Source organism: Dryobates pubescens, chromosome 17 (genome assembly GCF_014839835.1).
Source record: "Dryobates pubescens isolate bDryPub1 chromosome 17, bDryPub1.pri, whole genome shotgun sequence".
Classification (NCBI taxonomy): Eukaryota; Metazoa; Chordata; class Aves; order Piciformes; family Picidae; genus Dryobates; species Dryobates pubescens.
In genome coordinates this window covers 16,645,994-16,665,109 of record NC_071628.1, presented here as the reverse complement: position 1 = coordinate 16,665,109, position 19,116 = coordinate 16,645,994, and the positions used below count along the sequence as shown (strand labels likewise).

The 19,116-nt window shown below is 37.1% G+C and overlaps 1 protein-coding gene across 2 annotated transcripts in view; it reads left to right on the top strand.

The window, feature by feature from the left end:
• THSD4 (thrombospondin type 1 domain containing 4) overlaps window positions 1-19,116 on the top strand; it is a 240,197-nt gene that overhangs the window by 184,474 nt on the left and 36,607 nt on the right. For both annotated transcript variants that reach the window (XM_054168869.1, XM_009911250.2), the window contains one exon: window positions 5,910-6,114. In XM_054168869.1, coding sequence (XP_054024844.1) covers window positions 5,910-6,114 — 205 coding nt within the window. The remainder of the gene's footprint in view (window positions 1-5,909; window positions 6,115-19,116) is intronic.

Below are 19,116 nucleotides of genomic sequence, written 5' to 3'. Positions count from 1 at the left end.
GAAAAATATTTGGATTTTAGGGAAAAGCTGAATACAACTAACTTCAAACACATTTGTAACACTCCCCCGCTTTTTACAACTTTTTTTCTCCTTCATTGTTCTCAGAGCTGCCATAGTTAATTTCCTGATTTGTTTTGAAAGGGGTATTAGGTAAGTGAGAAACATTTTCTACTGGGGACTTCAGTTTAGCATGTGTCTGGGAACCTTGGAGGTCTTGCTCAAGAGGAAAACCAAGAGAAGGAAACTCAAAAGAAACAGTTTCCACTGGATTGCTGTGGATCCAGGAACTTCACTTTCTCTGAGAAATTCTAAATTAAGCTAGTGGCAGATGAAGCACTAAATTGTTGTGTGGTGCCACAGAATCTGAGAAGAGAGTGCATTACTAATTATCATCATTCTGTGGAAGACTTTTATATTACAATGTAACAGTGTAAACTCTACTCTCTACAAGCTTCATTTGATAGAATATAATATCAGTAGACCAAGGACTAGTAAATACTCCATGTTTCTTGCTCTGTACTAGTGAAAATAATCCTGTAGGAGAATGAAAGAAAAACAGTAATTTCTAGAAGGGAGGGGAAGTAGGAGTACTGAGAATCTTACCTCAGGCATGTAATGCTTGTTGGATTTACTGTTCCCATGCTGTTTGTAAGGCAGAATTTTCTCAACAATAACAACCAAAAACGATAGCTCAATAAACAGCAACTGCAGAATTCATCACATATATCACTGCTGATCTTTTATGGGTCATTTCCTTATTTTAGGAATGAAAGAAATCAGACTATAGCTTTTTAGTGCAGATGTGACAGAATATGAGGTCATTTGGGGGCAGATTTATAGCTGTGTAGATGTACACACGTTTGATGCATTTCTATTTGTTGCTTATATGGATGAAGAGCACAGTGACTTCTGCTTTCTTCTGTTGTGCTGATGTTTTGTTCCAAGTTGTTAGCATGCATCCTCGGAATGGATTATTCAGGTGCAATTATAAGGAAAAACTGTAACATATAACAAGCTACTTGAAAAAAACTCCACAGAATTCATCTTTAAAAAAAAAAAAGGCAAATACAACTCTTGTCATGGACATGAAAAGTGCAGAAAGCAAGATTTATTTTTTAGGACTGTGTATGCACAATGAGTTAGAATAGAATAGAATAGACCAGGTTGGAAGAGACCTTCAAGATCATCGTGTCCCACCTATCATCCACCACCACCCAACCAACCAAACCATGCAACCTAGCACCCTATCAAGTCTCCTGAACACCTCCAGTGATGGTGACTCCACCACCTCCTCAGGCAGCCCATTCCAATGGGCAATCACTCTCTCTGTGTAAAACTTCCTCCTAACTTCCAGCTTAAACCTCCCCTGGCGCAGCCTGAGACTGTGTCCTCTTGTTCTGGTGCTGGCTGCCTGGGAGAAGAGACCAACCTCTGCCTGTCTACAACCTCCCTTCAGGTAGTTGTAGAGAGCAATAAGGTCACTTGACCTCTTCAGTGGTATTTTAGGCCATACACCTTGCTGAATTACATTTGTCATATTACTCTGCCTAACATTTCTGTAGCAGCTGTGTAGCTGTGGTACATCCATAACTCTCCATGACCCTTTTCTTAGAATTGCCTACTTATTCTGAAGTATGATTCCTAGTGTGCTGCCATCTAGAACCATGGATGCCCAGGCTCCAAATTATGGATCTATTACAACTTTTAACTAACTGCTGCCTGTCAATATAACTAATTTTTGAAGTTAATGGTGTTAATATGCTCCTGCTTGTAATTATGGCATTCCTACCTAATAACACAATGCAGCTAAAGCAGCAGAGGCAAGTTATTATCATGTTGTGTTATTTATGTCACTCTACCACACAGATTGCAATTTTTAATGGAATCATTTAATACTGGAATTATAACATCTGTTTCCCATTTCAAGGATCGGCATTTCATGTTTTCAAATGCCTGGCACCAAAGCCATTCTATTGTATACATAGTCCTCAATCTATTAAGTCCACCACTGAATATTTCATCCAGATTGTCCCTTGTTTCTCTCAAGGTTTTTTATTTAAATTAATTTTGGCATATAGTTGGCTGTAATTCTTGAACAGTGTCTTTCATGCTAACTTGTAGCTTAAAAGGCTTTCTTGAACCTCTTTGCAAAATAGTTGAACAATACGGAAAATGTATAGAAAGTGCAGGTCAAAAGTATCTCTTCTAAGAAACAACACTTTTCAAGAGAATGTTTTAAAAGAGAGATGTGTCCTAGATCTTCTCATATTGGTAGCCAAGAAATGGTCTTGTCCAAAATCCTTTTGGTGGGCAGAACAGATTTGCCTTTGTATTCTCATTCATCTCATATTTACAATCCTAATTGAATGTTGTGTGTGATGCAACTTAACAAGTGAAATTAGCTTTTGGATTCCATAAATGTGTGATGACATGATGAAAAACTAGCACAAATTCTTCACTGGCCTTCTCTCACATTGTGAGAGTGTATGGGGTCTTAAGTTACGTGTGCATGTGTTTGGCACTCACTTCACATCTCAGCCTTGCAGAGCTGAACAAGAATGAGATTTCAGGCCTATCTGCTTATACAGCAGAACTTTTGATCTTTGTATCTATTGACATAGTTAAGACTTACTCATGTTCCCTCAGCAGGTACTGGAAGGAGCACCCACAGTGGATTCCAGTTTGTATCACATCTTTCCTTAACATCAATTTTTTCTTGCTGATGTATCACAGTGTATAAACAAATGTGCTAAGGGGATTTGTTTGCTGTGTGTACACGTGCTTAAATGTAGTGAACATCACATCTCAAGAGAAGTTACAAGTTGGTTCATATTTTTATATGAAGCAACTAGCAAGGTGGTACTTCTTAAATTTATAGCTATAAAATACAGGACATCCTGAATATTGAGTCCTGGACCAGTAATAGGTGTCTGATCCAATATGTCTTGACCAGTCACTGCTAGAAATCTACACTTTATATAGTTAGAAGGGGAGATTCCCACAGAATCATAGAATTGTTAGGGTTGGAAGGGACCTCAAGCATCATCTAGTTCCAACCCCCCTGCTATGGGCAGGGACATCTCACACTAGATCAGGTTTCTCAGAACCACATCCAGCCTGGCCTGAAAAACCTCCAGGGATGTGGCTTCTACCATCCCCGGAGAACATGTGGGACACAGACTTTGCTGAATGATATCCTTGCTGAATCTGGAAATATTGAGGAGTCATTTTGATATGCCTGCCTAAACTGTGTTAAGCAAATGTCAAGACTGCATTGGTTATATCTGGTCTCTTTTTCTCTTTTAGAGCATGTCATTTCCATGGAAGCCTCAGTAGACACCCCAGTAAAGATTTTTAATTTTTCAAATTTATTGCTAAATACCTGTTCTGTTGATATGTTAGATGCATAGATGAGTGCACTTTGCATAGTATCTGTAATTTATTTATATCTTCTTATTTATTGTAATACTATCTTGTGTTATTTATTTACTATCTTATTGTTTGTCTTTAATGTGGTTCTCTGTTGTTTTCCTTGCTGTTGGTTGCTGGTTTCAGATTACTAGATCCTTGTCTCCAGTAATTCTCTCTATTTATCTTTCTCAGTCATTCCTGAAAAAACATTTAAATATTACAGGCACTTGTTGTGACACAGGCTCTTTTTACCCTCTGTAGGAAGAATTCTAAATAGTACAGGAAAGATTGACAGCTGTTTTTTATGTCAGTCAACATTTAACTAAGAATAACATGTGAGCTTGAATACATTTGGTGTTTGTTCCCTACATATGGATCACATTTGTACTTGATTGGTTGTGTTTCTTCTGTGAAGAGTAGTTCTGCTCAGACTGACCCATAGTAGTTTTACCTTATGGTCTCAATGAATACAACACAGTTTTCTCTCCTCTCTTTTATTTGCTAAGAGAAAGAAAGTTGTATTAACTTGTGTGGGACTCAGTAGTGATGGAGAACACCATTAAATATTTGTGCTAGCAATTCATATTGTATAACACTGCAAACTTGAAAGGACTCTCTCCATAAAACAACTTGCTGGCAGTGGAAATTTCCTGAAGGTCCCTGTATAACATAGGCTGGTGCTAAGTACCACTACATTTTCATCCAAAAAATATATGGTAGAGAAAGTGTGAATAGTCTCAGCATAATATCCTAGAAGGACTACCACAGAGTTTAGCAGCAGTTGTTGGGCACAGCTGTCTTGAATTTCTATCACTTGAATTTTTCAGATTTCTTTTTAGCAGGTCTAAGATCATATTTTATGATTTGATGTAGTGACACTTGTAACTCCTGTGTTTAAGCACATGCCTTACGTTGTTAGTAATAAAATGTGTTTTGAGATAAAACACAAAACCTGAAATTGTACCTGATTTTAAGATCATGATTTTAAGATCAAGCAATGCAAATGCAAATGTGAGGCCAAGTGTTTCTCTTTGAATCCAAAATCTCCTTGAAATTGTGCAGCAGTCTGCTCATGGTGGAGTTGAAAGGATGGAGCAGATTTTTATTTACCAGGTTGTCCCACTGCAAAACATGAAGTGCTCAGGAATCTGCCTTCTCTTGCTTCATGACTACAAACGGGTATCGTCAAGCTCCATATCATCCTGGCAGTGATGGGTTAGATGGCTTTATCTGTGTTTCTTGGATAGTCATATAAAAGATATTGGGTGTTAAATATTTATATTGGAACTAAGCAGATTCTGGCTTGCAGTTTAGAACATTTTTCACAGCAAGGGCCAAGCATTAATATTTGGAATAGGAAAGAAATACAGTGATGCCAAAGCTCAGGATACTCCCTGTGTTGAAAATCAGTGGTATCAACAAATTCTTTTTTCTTCCCTTCTTACTTGGATACTTCCTTCCAGGAAAGACCATAAACCAGTAATTAACCATTTTCAAGATTTTGCAAGAATTTGAAATAATAGAACAATATTCTATCATGTCTTGGAATGCTTCCTGTAAAATGACCACACTTCATAAACTATGAGATAGGCCTCTGTTCTACTGGCTCACCTAGTATGTCATTCTTATCTGAATGAGAAGTTCTTTGCAGCATGTATCATTTACCATACAAATGAGAAGTGTTCATCATAAATACTGTTTGAGATCTGTAAATACAAACCAGTAAGATCAATGGACAGAAATGTTTCTGTAAAAGAGGAGATAGTCTCTACAGTATGTATACCTTTTTGAAGTGCAGGAGGTTGGAAAGATTTTATTTTTTTTCTTTTTTTTTTAATTGTGTCAAATCAATATTTTTTTTTCTGCCCTTTAATTTACATTATTTTCAGTTATTTGTTGTTTGGGTTTTTTTTAAACTGTCCTGTCCAAATGGGTGTTACTGAGTGGTTTGAAGGTTTTCTGCTCTTTGAACAGGTGTATTGCTTCTGTAGCTGTCTAGATGCACTATAAATACTTCTTGGAAACCTCTTTTGGTGAGAATAGGCACAGTGCTCAATTTCAGAGATTAAGTAGATGCTTTGTATACTTTATATATAAAGTATGGCTGCTTTTGTAAAAAGCCCATTTTGGATCATGACAAAAATCATACCTCTTCAGCTCTATTCTGAATAGCAGCTACAGTAACTACGTTAAGAGATTCTTTTCTTTCAGCTGAGGTGGGTGTAGTTAGTGATGATCGATGCATTAGTGTTCTTTAGCATGCTCTGGTGTTGGTACCAGGCTGTAAAAACCTGTCACCTAACTTGAAATCCCCAAGTCTGTGAACCTTCTTGGGTTTATTGACTTTTTGCATGCAGAAGAACTAGGGAAGAAACTGCTCAAATGCTAATTCTTGGAATCTTATGTTGTCCTCTGAAAGTCATACTGTCCTTGGTTGTTAATGTTCAAAGGCTGCAGTTATAAGATCTTGGAAAAAGAAATCTTATTTTATTTTGCAGAGCATTGGCTGCGACGACTACCTGGGTTCAGACAAAGTGATTGACAAGTGTGGAATATGTGGAGGGGACAACACTGCTTGCAAGGTTGTGTCTGGAGTTTTCAAACACACACTAACAAATCTTGGCTACCACAAGATAGTGGAAATTCCTGAAGGAGCTACTAAAATCAACATTACTGAGATGTCAAAGAGCAACAACTATTTGGGTAAGTTGCATCTCAGTGAAGGACGTATTCTTTTTGCTATAATACAAGTGGGTGGAGGTTATTCCAGGAAAGACATTCTAAGCAGCAAGAAATACATGTCAAGAAGAAGAGAGGAGTGGGAAAAAGATAAAAATCATTGAACAGGTGTTTTGGTCAGAACTAACTGGCAGTTTACAGTTCTGTCTTGATCTCTCATGACAAATACTGCAGACCTGTTACCAGTTCCTCTCTGCTGATTATGCTTCCTGCATCACTAACCTTCTCTGAGCAATTAAGTAAAGTGTATCCAGGCTAATTGAGGAAAAAAGAGCATCTTCTGATTGCCGAAAAATTTCAGTTTTCTTCAAGTGAAAGTACATCAAAATTGATTTGAGAAAATGTGATACTGAGATGGTATCCACAGAATGCAATGTCATTTGTACAGTTGTTTATTCTGAAGCAGGTTCTTAATTCAAAACCATACAAGGTCCTGGAATATTTATATTAACACCATAGCATCTGTCTAGTGTGCTGCAAATTAGAGATTATGTGGAATTTCTGCAGATCTACACCTGTCTTATCTGCATTTATGAACTGTGCCATTCCCTTCCAGGTTCCTAGGTTACAGAGCTAGTTAGTCTGCCTATGCTGGAGCTTCTATTTTGGAGTCAATTCTGAGTCAACAGGGGAGTGAAGTTAAGATTTGTAAAACTTGCCCCTTACCCTTTAATTCTCTTCACTTGCGAGTCCATACTTCGATCTGTCTTTAAAAGTACCATAGCAAATAATAAAATAGATCTACCCAAGGTCTTTCTTGCTAGCTTGGTGTAAATATCACCAGAACTATCTAGCTGTACTGAAAGTTTCAAATCCCAGTACTCCTGTTTGACAGCTGCTCTGTCTCACTTCTGGCTGATAAGGATCTCAGCTTCTGCAAGAAAGGAAAGTGATTGTTATTGAATTGTCTTTCTCCTCTTCACTTCTTTCTTTTTCTTAATTCCTGCTGGAGCTGTAACTAGTTCTACAGAAACATTTGCCTGTAGGTGGGGAGTTTATTATGGGGGGACAGTCTGAATTGTGATGTGAACTCAAGGATTTTACCAAAAAGGTGACTCTTTAAAAGTGAAGAAATAATACAAGCTACCCACAGTCCTGGAATACAGTCTGTTCTGGACCTCTTGGATGATCCTACTGATTCTATTTTGTGCTGTTTTCATCCAGATGTATTTTTGATACATTCTATATACTAGCATTCATTTTTTCATGTGAAGAGCTTGTATAGAATCTATCAACACTAACTTGTTTGATGAAATAAAACCATAATTCTGTCTAAAGAGCTTCCATGGATACTTGTACATCCAGGGAGAATGGGTGAGACTGCAGCTTATTTGGCAGGACAGTGGAAGAAGCCACGACACTAATATCATGAGTTAAATGTATATTTTCTGTCAGATGCCAGCATCTGTAAAGGGCTAGCAGAAAAATTCCCTTAGCTATGTTAAATATCCAGAGCCACTTGAATATTTATGGAAAGGGCAGGATGGAAAAAGTAATATTTAATTATTATTTTTTTTGCTTAAAAATAGCCAGGCTGTTGGCATGTATGGGAAAGTGGCAAAGGCTTTATTTCCCATGCTACTCTTTATCCCCTGAGTTCTTGGTTTATGCTGTCATCTTTTCTTTCTTTTTTTTTCCTTAGATTTTATCCATTTCATATGTTTAATTTTAAAGCTGCTGGTATGGATTTAGTCTGCTAAATTTGCCAGCTCCCTCCCTTGTTAGGAATTCTTGAGACTATAGTTCCAGTTAGAAATTCTGACTTCTACCTCTCTGCTTACACTGTTACATGATTACATGATAACTTGGTTTATTGAGGCAGGTGAGTTGCATCAGGACAGCAATACATGTGTTCTGACAGATCAGGGAACTGAAACGAGAAAGATTTGTCAAGCAATTTGTTGGACAAGTGAAATGGTAATGAGGGGTTGGGTTTTGGCATATCTGTAGCAACAAATTTCTTACTGATAAAGCAGCATGCAAAATTTAGACATGAACATTTTTATAAAGCATATCACACTAGTAGAACTGGGAGGCTTGAAGCTCAGAGAAACTAGTAAACATCAGATCTATATTTATGGTAATAAACTGAGGTCTTGACCATTGAAATTAAAAATCTTAAACTCATCCTTATACTGCATCAGCAACAATAAAAACAACCCAGCAGCATATAGTTGACTAATTTGCATAACTGAAGTTTCAGGTGCCTGATCTGTCATAGTCCAGTTGTAGCTATCAGAGATTCTTCTAAGCAACATTCTTGTTGCTTTTGATTTTCCTTTTTCTCTTCACACATTTTATGATTTCTTCAATGCAAAGTCATAACTTAAAGATGCAATTGTTGGGGTTTTTTTTTAGAAGATGACAGCTGGTGTTTCTGGGAATGGCAGTTACCCTGCTTGCAGGAGGTTCAGGAGACTGTCTTGAGTTTCCTGTGGTTTGATTAAGCAAATTTTACAAAGCTCTGTACTTTTTCACTGCTTTGTCAAAAATATTAAACAAATAAGCAAATTTTGTGAAAAGAAAAAAAACCATGAGTAGTGTATGAAACTTGTAGTCTTTCTGGAACGTCATTATCTGGGAAGTCAGAATATTCACACAAACTGTTTCAGTGGTTGTTCAACTGGCTATGTAACTTTATAGTTAACTTCACAAAAAAACTATAAAATTATTAATTTCTTGGGCACCTAGTGATCCAGACTATTATTTCTGTATACCTTAAAAACCTTCAACAACATTGTTTCTGTTTTCTGCTTATGCTTTGGGGTTTTTTAGGTATCCTCCAGTTTTTGACTGAATTAGCAGCAAACCCATAATCCGTTCTTCTTCTTGTCCTCATCTCTTCCAAACACCACCCGCTTTCCCCTGCCTCTCATGCTAAAATTCCTTTTAGGTTTTCCACTTCTTGAAGACCTTTGCTGTAGGAAAAGTGTTGATGTGACAAAGGAAAATGTTTTAACAGTCGAGATGTTTCTTACTAAGCCAGAATGAACTACCCCTAATAGAGCCATAAGGCAAATCAGAAATTACCCACGAAACGTCTTGTATTTCTCTTGTGTGTGTATATGTGTGTTTGGAAAAAAAGCAGTCCCATTTGGAACTGCTGTATAAAAGCTATTGGTAATTATTATTAACGTAATAATACGTCTATTTAGTTTTGGTTTTTTATATTAGAAGCAAAAGTGACACATTAACATTTAGGTTTAGACTCTACAAAGTATAAACAAGTCTATAGGCTGTACAGTTCTGAGCTATGTACAGAATAATTTCCTTCTCAAAGTAGATTCAGCAATATTTTCTGTCTGGCTGATGTGTTAGACCTTTCAGAAACAGAACTACTGACCATGACAGACTTTTTCATTGGCAAAGCACTTCTGTCATATGCTGGTCTTGTACAGAAAAGAGACAAAGGCATACTTTTTATCCCACTGTTAATCATCAGCCTGCCAGTTCTCATACACTGAAATGGGAAGATTGCCACTGAATTAAGTAGGACCATAATACCTTAAGTGGGACCAGTTTGTTACAGCACTTATGCTGCAAAACATGTGGGTTTGTGTAGCATCTTTGGGATTGGGATTTGGGATAATGGCAAATTTTAAAGCCAAATGACATGAATCCAGAAGTATTTTTTTTGTGTGTTGGGCCCAGAAAACCTAATTCAAAGAAGATGGTTGTTGTCCATACCCCTAGCCTCAACAGCAAGAGAATCTGATAGGAAGGAAGAATCAATAGTAAAACCTGAAATTTCACTTAATACAGAAGTGAAGGACACAGAAGTTCAAGTGGCATCAGTTCTGAAATACACTTACCATGTGTAATAAACTTACTCTGATTGGAAAGAATCTGGTAATGTCCCATAACTCAAGGAGCAGTTTGTTTCTAGAGCAGTTACCTGAGCCTATGAGATTCAGTTCCCCAAATGGTATGAGACATACTGCCTGCCATTGTTGGCAACAGATGTTTATCAGAGATCTTATATGAAAAGGAAATTATATCATATTAGAGTTTTGGCAACTCTCTCACTATTTTGTGCTGTACCTATTTACTGCAAAGATATTTCTTAGTGAAATTTATTTCATTGCTAATTGTAAAGCTTTTTACAGTTCCTTCAGGGAATATGTTAAGTGTTTCAATTTTGTTTTTCATGGAATTAGGTAATTTCAACCACTAAATGATACAGGAACATCTTTTATCTAATCCATTTTTCCTGCTTTCTCTAAAATGATACTTTTCTAGCAGCTTCTCTTAGCACATGCCAGCTAGCATACAGTATTTGTCATTAAAACAAGTTACACATTAGCATTTTTTAGACAAAAGTCCAAGAGATGTTAATAACATTCCTCTGAATATTGGTGTGCCTGAACATGAATCTGGATTTAAGGAATTTGTCAGAGGAAAACAACAGTGGCTGATACTAAAAGGGCTGTGTAAAGTTTCTCTAAAAAATATTTCGATTGATTGTTCCCTGCAGCATTCAAACAGTATGTCTCATGATGAAATATTATTAGCAGCTCTTGAGCTCAAAGTAACATTTTGAAATCAGCTTAGAGATTCAAATTTACAGCAAATAGAGGGGTTGGGTTAGAACACTGGCATTGAATGTAGAAGATAAACATTGTTAGAGGCACTGTGATAATATGAAAAGTTTTATAATCTGCATGGTAGTAATTGTCTCTTGGATTTCCTTTATGTGGTGCTAATTAGATCAATTAATGCACTTCAAAATATAACTTTTAAAATTGTTCTTAATAATTTGGTGTTTTATTTTTATACAAGATTAAATTTGTCTATGCAAAAAACTTGCAACAGATAGTTTATAGTAATACAGGAGAGAGAGTATGCTGTTTGAATTTCAGAGCTTAGAAAGAATATGCAAGAATACCAGAGAAGTTTTTCTGTTTTCTCAGTTACTTTGTATACAAGGAATCTGCTTACAGTAAACCTCTGTTACAGTGCTTAGGTGTGTGTTGTGTTCAGTGCCTGTCCCAAATAAGTAGTGGAGTTATCAGTGCATCATTGATAATTCTTATTTTCTATTCAGAAACAGAATCTGCAATCTTTTAATTTGAGTTTACAAAGTATTGAAACCCAGAGCTATGCTATTTTGTATGTTTATTGCATCGAGTTTAAGGAACCCCCACAAGGCTTTATGGTATGTATTACTCATTGAGGGCATCCCCGTGTCACTCTGTGCACTCAATTGGAGTCTCTCTCACATCTACACTTTACTGAATACGTTAGTTAATAACTACATAATTACAGTATCTGGATTAGAATAACTGGGACTTTTGTCTCCCAGGGGAGTTTTATCTCCCAGGAGGAGAATTACCAGGGAGAATAAAGACTGTCATAGGTTTGCTTCTAATTCAAAAGGATTAAAAACCAACAATAGACAGTATGTTAAGACAGATAGCATTGTGCAATCAGTATCTTTCTAACGCTTCTTCTAACCCCCACTAATTGGGAGTTGGACTAGATGAACTTTGGAGGTCCCTTCCAACCCAGACCATTCTATGATTCTGTGATTCTATGATTCTTACCTGAAGTTTGTTACTAAGATGACTGGTTCTTCATGGGGACACACATTTACATAACCTTTGAATTATTGTTCTTACAATAATTTCACATTCATTTTCTGCAGGAAGAGTTTGTTTCACTAAGTAAATGTTCATCTTACTATATCCAACATATATTACTTGGATAGAGTGATCTCTTACTAAAACCCTTGAAGATGCCAAGACTTTGGATGAAATTCAAGCCTGGTGTTAATGAATTCAGCTCTACTGAGTTTAAGTTGCACAAGAGTCTTACCAAGTTTAATGACCTATAGTTGAACCAAATATATCTAGGACATTATTCTTTACTGAACATGTATTTTTTCAATACTGCTGTTGCTTAAATAATTACATTTTAGAGTTTCTGGCAAGGTTATCTTACTATAGTAAATTCTGTGGTGACCTTTATCCCTTCATTAAAGAGCCAGCTAATATCTAAAGCTCTGTATAGTGGTCTGTAGGGTTTCAGGCACATTTTTAAAACATACAAAAGAAATGCTTTCTCAAAAGCTGTTTTATTCCTTTTTATATATTACGTGATGGATCTTATAAAAAGCAGACCATATTACTCATGTGGGTGATGGGAGGTACGTTTTCTCCTGGCCTCAGGAAAGAAAATGCTTAAGCCTCAATGGCTGGGTTAATTTTTGTATCACAAGTTTCCACCACTGTCTTATAAAGCAGTCTTCTACATGTCACTTGCCATTGGTGTTTTTGCTTGCAAGCTTCTAAATTAGTTTCCCCTTTCTTGCTGATTGTGGGCGATCTCCTGAGAGATAGTCCTAAGTTGGGGTGCTGAGCAAGAAGTCTGGATGCCCAGCCTGGGTGACTGATGGCTGTCCATCTGCCCTGAATCTCAAGGAGAGTTCTCCATGCTGCTGCTTTTCCAGGTAAATGTCTTCCAGGACATTTTCCTCTTTTCCCTCTGCATCTTGAACAAAAATGTGACTATTTCTTCACAGCACCCGCTGGCTAGGCTTTTTGGCCCATATCTGCTCTCTGATGACAATTATGACCAGTTTTGAAACTCAGAGAAAGCATGTTTGCATATCCTATGTTTTCCTTGTTCTGTCATCATTTGACAGAGGTGATGTTATTTTTTTTACCATTTGTTTGTAAGCAATGCTCTTATAAAAACAGCTGTCACTACATCAGTGCACCAGCTGAAGCCTGCTGTTGCTTTGATGATCTATCCTGCAAATACATCACCTGAACAACAGCCAACAGCAACGAATCCCACTGAGGTGCTGGTTTCATGAGTTCTGTATTAAAGGAGTAGTTTTTCCTTCACTTGAAATGTGGAAAGTTTGTTTTGAAGGAAGGGAAAGGGATAAAAAGAAGTATGCAAAATAGTGAGAGGAGACTCAGACCGGCTGGTTGCTCAGTTTGACTTGTAAAACACCCTGCAGTCTGGTTATCTATATAACTTTGCAAGACCCCTTGGTCTGGAAGCTTCAGGAGAACTAACTGCAAGTATTTCCTGCTTCCTGTCAGATACCAAAATCTTTAATTTCAGCCTTTCTCACAGTGTTTTAATTATACTTCTCTTTTCATTTATGTTCAGAACAAAGAAGCTTAAATGCAAAATGTCTAAGAAGGTGCATTAATAAATAAAAGAGATGGTTTGTCTGAGCAGCTTTTATTAATCTAAATCAAATTAATATGGACTTCTTGGATATCAAAGCTTTAGATTATTCCTGACTTCTAGCTGATGATCTAGTTGATAACCTAGTTGTCATCAAGTAGTTTGCATGAGAATACTTGTTTGAGCATTGGCTTTAGCTCACAGTGCTTGGAATATCAACACACGGTTTGTTCAAGGCTTCCTTAAAAACCTAATCTCTTCTGAACAGTGTTGATTGATCATCTTACAATGCATATGCTTCATGGCACTGAGCGGTATTCAGTAATAGGGATTCTCCTCTCTCTGATGCAGCTGTCTGCCTTCACTCTGTTTTTTTTGTCTCTAAGATGGCCAACAGGGGATCATTTTGGAAATGTCATGTACTCTGTAGAAGTCATTAACTCTCTGTGTTGATTAAAGTCCCTCATATATAATCTTAAATTAATCTTGCTCAGTTGTCTTTTTACCTGGAGTAAATGCTGCTTTGTCTAAGGATGTTCTTTTAAAGTTGGAATCAAGGTGTAATGAACTTACCTTGCTTGATATTGGTCTGATGATACTTTTCTCCTCTTACTTCCTACAAACTTCAATCCAAAATGAATCTTATGCTCTGGCTTAGCTATACATAAAGAATGACCAGTGTCAGTCCAAATTCGTAAACTATCCATAGGCAAATTCCCAAATCACATGAAGACACATTTCTTCCTTTTCTTGCCAAGAGGAGAGGTTGTTACCAATTTAAATAGCTGTTCAAATGCTACACAACAAAACTCTTAAGAAAAAAATACTGGGAACCTGGTTTCAATTGTTGCAGATATTTCTGTATAGCATTCTTTGATTCCCTAATCTTATTTTATTCTGAGTAGAATTCTTTTTTTTGGATAGCAAAAAAACTTTCATTGTTCCTTAAGCATCTCTTGATCTAGTCAGATAGAATGTGTTCTTACATCTTTGTCTGGTTCTGTAAAAGAAACATTTTTTTTTCCTTTTTTTCTGTTGCTTGTCATATTTGATTTCAAACTTCTCAGTTTTGCCGTTTTTGTTTCTTACCCTTTTGAAAATCTTTTAGTAAAATAATTATCCAGTAGAAATTCTACATGATTAGTGGCTTTATGGTTGGATCCAATAAAGAGATTTCATCTATGAGAACATTTTTATACTGCAGCATTAAATTCCAGAAGAAATCCACATCTTTTCTAATACACAATATATGTGGGGATTTAAAACTTGATTTATAGACCTTGCAATTAAGTTAGACAAGGGGATTAAACTTTATCCTGTATTTCTTAACTTTCCCAGTGTCTTTGTTTTCTGTTGAATATTACTTCAAACACTTTGTGTCAGAAAAATATGAGTGCTTAGGAGCTGTACAGACACAATCTTCCTTTCATATATAGACCCATGGCAGCAGTAGTTACCCCACTGTCAGAAGCAGTTACCCAACGGTCATGGCTCAATTTATTTTATATTTATGTTGCAGTCAAACTGCTGTGATTCTGAACATTTTGGTAGTGTGTCTGAGAGACTTGGTTAAGAAGAATGTGTGAGATTCTGAACTTTTTTTTTAGTAAATTACTTAGCAAAGTTTACCAGTTTGTGCTGCTAATCTAGACATGTTTTAGACGTTCTGAGGAAGGAAAACAATGTTCCTTGACCACCACTAATCGCAAAATGCTAATAAAGGGGTTTATTAAGGACATAATATTCCAAATGCAGGTCATCTGCTAATCTGAGGTTAATATCTCAATCCATGTGATTCACCTACAGCCACCTACACCAGCACTTCTACCAAACAAAATAATACCCAGTTTTGAGTCAATAACTCATGAGGCACAAGGCTACAGCTGTTCACAACTATAGAACTCATTGTAGCTGGTACAGAACGTGGAACATCTCAATGTGACTTTAAATAAGGTTTCTGTGTAGAAGTTTCATTGAAATTACCTCAGGGATGAGCAAGTCCTCTTTTCTGTTGAGCAGCAGAGTTCTAAGCAAAGCATGTGAACATTTAAATGATAAGCAGTACCAAAACTTTGAAAAGAGATGCATTTGTATTGGCAAAAAGAGGCCACATCATCCACCATTCTCTTTTCAGTTGGTATCCCAGAGGTCTAGGGGGGTTGATTTTTTTCCTCAAGTATGTGGAAGAGCTAGAAGAGACTGTTATGTAGCCAGAATGATAGTTCTCTCTGATTTTTTTTTTTTTCTTATCAAATACTTTTTATTTCCTTCTCCAAGCCTAATTCATACAGGGGATGGCCAAGCCATGGGAATTTCGTTTAGCATAAATTTACCTTATAAATGGACAATACCTTTCTTTGGTTGTCTTCTGATAATAATAATAACAATAATAATGATAACATTATCATCATTTTCTGTTACATTTTTAACAAATTGGACTTTAGAAAGAATGTCTCCAGCATATCAGTTGAAAACAAGCATGTAACTAGTGAGAAATTATTTTTTCTTTTAATCCTTGTCTCTTCATGACACATCAGAGTTCATTCCTGAATATTCAGTCTCTAGTTCAAAATAGTTGTTCACATGTTCTTATAGTCCTAATGAGCAACAGACCTAGTTCATTGTTGGCTACAAGTGGCTAGCTCTAATAGAGGGAGAGGTATCAAGCATTGAAATGTCAACGTCTGCCATTTATAAGCAAAAGTTAACTGGTTTGTGAATGAAACAGAATGTTCCTTCCCTGTGCCTCTTGGTGTGGACTCAATTCTAAGCAGTTGTGCAGAAGATAGATTTTAGAGAACCACAAAGTAAAACATAGGATTTTATCCCATTCCATTAGTTGGTCAAGTGTCACACATTTGTAATTTACTACATTGCCATGAACCGTGTAGGTGGTTTAATTTAAAAAATAAACATAAGCAATTCTATTAATGTGTTTGAATTAACATGTAATTACCTTATATTGATGCTGGTGCTTCTTTATAACAAACTGCGTGTGGTGATTCATGTGCCAGGAGGGATGTGTACCCAAAATCCAGGGAGAAGGATGTCCAATGACCATACAACAGATGTTGGGGTTTTAAAACCTTAAAAAATACACTATGTAACTGAGGAGCAGCAGCACTGCAAGAAAGCCGCAGGTTTCACGGCAGGCAGGGTCGCTCCACGGCAGGGAGCAAGACCTCAGGCAGGCAGGGGTCCGGGGAGAAGCCAGGTACGACTGGTGCAAGCAAGATGAAGGCGGGAGCCAGAGCAGGAGGGCAAGGGCAGGCGCAAGATGACTTTCTGACCACTCTATTTAAGGTGTTTCTAGACAAAGTGTCCAAGGCCAATGTATAATGGGTGTGAAGTACCCTGCTAATCGTAACTCCCAAACCCAGCGGACTTCCCCCACAGGAACCTCCGCCCTGGCGGGAAGAATGGGCGCTGATTACCTCTACCCAGGCGAAGGGGAAGGCAATTTCGCACCTTGGAAGGCAATTTGGTGCCTTTGTCTTTCCCCATCAAACCTCCCTGGTGGAGATGTGGGAAGGGAGGTTGGAACACACTGTAACACAAAGTTAAATGCTTATTTTGAACCTCCTAACTATCATGATGATCCAGAAGAATTCTACAACTGATCTTGTGTGAGGATTCAGTAACAGGCCAGGCTTTTCATCTTATGCTCCTAGGCCTGCATAGTGCCTAGGAACAGAGAAGGCAGAGCTGCTTAGGTTTTTCTTTCTTCGAAAGGCTGCAAGACTTCAACAGACCATTAAGATATTCCCGAAATATTTAAAGACACTGCTTTTAAAAATTAATAATAGATGGTGTAGCTGTTTAGGACATTCAGCATGGTACACAGTTTTATACGGAGGGTGGAAGTGTGACTAAAACTTCTTGATGTGGAAGACTGCCCTCCTTCACTTTCTCTCAGTGGTATTTTCTGCTGAACTTCACTGGTCTATGGGTTTGTATTTCATGGCTTCATCCAGAGTTTTCTGTACAAACAAAAGCTCTTTGGTTCTTTGAGAAGATTGTAGCAGAAAGTGCTTCTTATCTTCAAAGTGGTTTTCTGACATTAATTAATTGGATCCTCAAGATCCTGTGAACAGAATAAGGAGCGGCCTGAAAATGCCCATTAAGTACTCTTACTGCAATGAACTGTGTTAGACGCTTCTGGAGCCTAGCTGGATAAAGTGTTTTTTTTTTCTACTGCCCAAATAACTTTATGAGTGTTTGAAAAGAAGTGCACAAAAATTAAAAATGCTTTTGAACATTCGGCAGACTTTTATGCCTGTGTGCTTGTGGATATAAAAAACCTGCTGTTCAAACAAGCAGGGGCAGATCCTTGGTGGCTTGTAAATTACAATGGTGCCATTGATTTCCCTGGAATTGTGCTGCCTTAGCCAAGCTGAAAGGCCTGTCTCTTTGGAGGGGAAGTAAAGCAATAGGTACTAACACCTGATTTAAATAAAGAGCTTTAAAACTTAATAGTAGCAATAATAACTATAATGAAGACATACTTGCAAACACATGGAATAAATTTTGTGTGAGATGCGGTCAAGAGAAAGAGACATTAAATGAATGGAAAAGAAAGGCAAAACAAAATAAGGTCATTAGTATTTGTGGAGATATCCTAATATGAAAGTGAAGATACTTGATTTCTCCACTGAATTCCCAAAAATTCCTTTCTCTCTCAAGCGACCGTTGTCCTAAACTGTATATGACAGTAATTGTGAAGTGAATCAGTGGTGTTTGGTATTTTGGGTAGGGTTTGCTTCTGAAGCTAATCAGGAAATGCTATTAACCACTTAAGTTACTGTGTAGATTTTTGGATAGGAATATAAATAAGCAGTGTTGAAACTCCCTGGACTTGGAATACATGCATATTAATATCACCCAGAAAGATCTTTACTATTTAGTTCCCAATAACAATTCTTGTTCAGATACTTTCTTTAGGAGTTACAGTCTTTAAATAATATAAGCATTCTATTTATTTTGGAAGTATAATAATTGTGAAGTTGGAAACACTGAAATGGGTTGATTAAAAGGAGAGAAAAATATGTCATACTGAAAACTAGGAGTAGTGTTTCAGTTTGCCAATTTAAATGAGAAATGTCGCCTTCACTGTGTCTGATTTATGATATCTTCCTATTTAGTGTAGGCAGAGACAAACGTAAGAGATGAGAGAAGAGCTCTTGAATAGATTATTCTTCTGGTATGTTTGGTATGTTACATAAGACTGAGGTTGCAGTAACATACTGTCTTCTTTGGTCGCTGATGACCAGCGCGAGGGGGGATTTTTGTAGACAACTCAGAGTGCTGCAATATTCCTTGTCTTTGAGCGGGTTTAAACATGGATATGCTGGTGGCTCCTTGGCCTGTGTGTGTGCACACACAAACACAGTAAGACTACAGATTGGTGGCAACATATATAAAATAAATCTTCATTCCATGGAAACGTAATCCAATTGTATGCTGCACTTTTCCTGCTCCTTTAATATTCCTGTCCTGCCTCAGAAACATTGGAAACCATTATTTATTATTGATTGGTACGTTGAAGAGCTTACGCTGTTTACATCATCAGTTGCTGGATAGTGTTGAGCTTCCTGCCACACTCCAAATGGAGGGTGAAGATAGAAGTCTTTGTCCCAAAGTGATTAACATTTAGTTTAGTTTTTATGAGATGCCTAACATCTATCTTTTCTGGAACGTAATAACTGAAAAAAAGGCCTTCCAGATTTTCTCTTGACAATGCATTTCAAAGTGGGAAGAAACTATCACTTATCTGAGAAAAGTCTTGAAAAACTCATCAAACATGACAGCAGGGCAGCGATAATG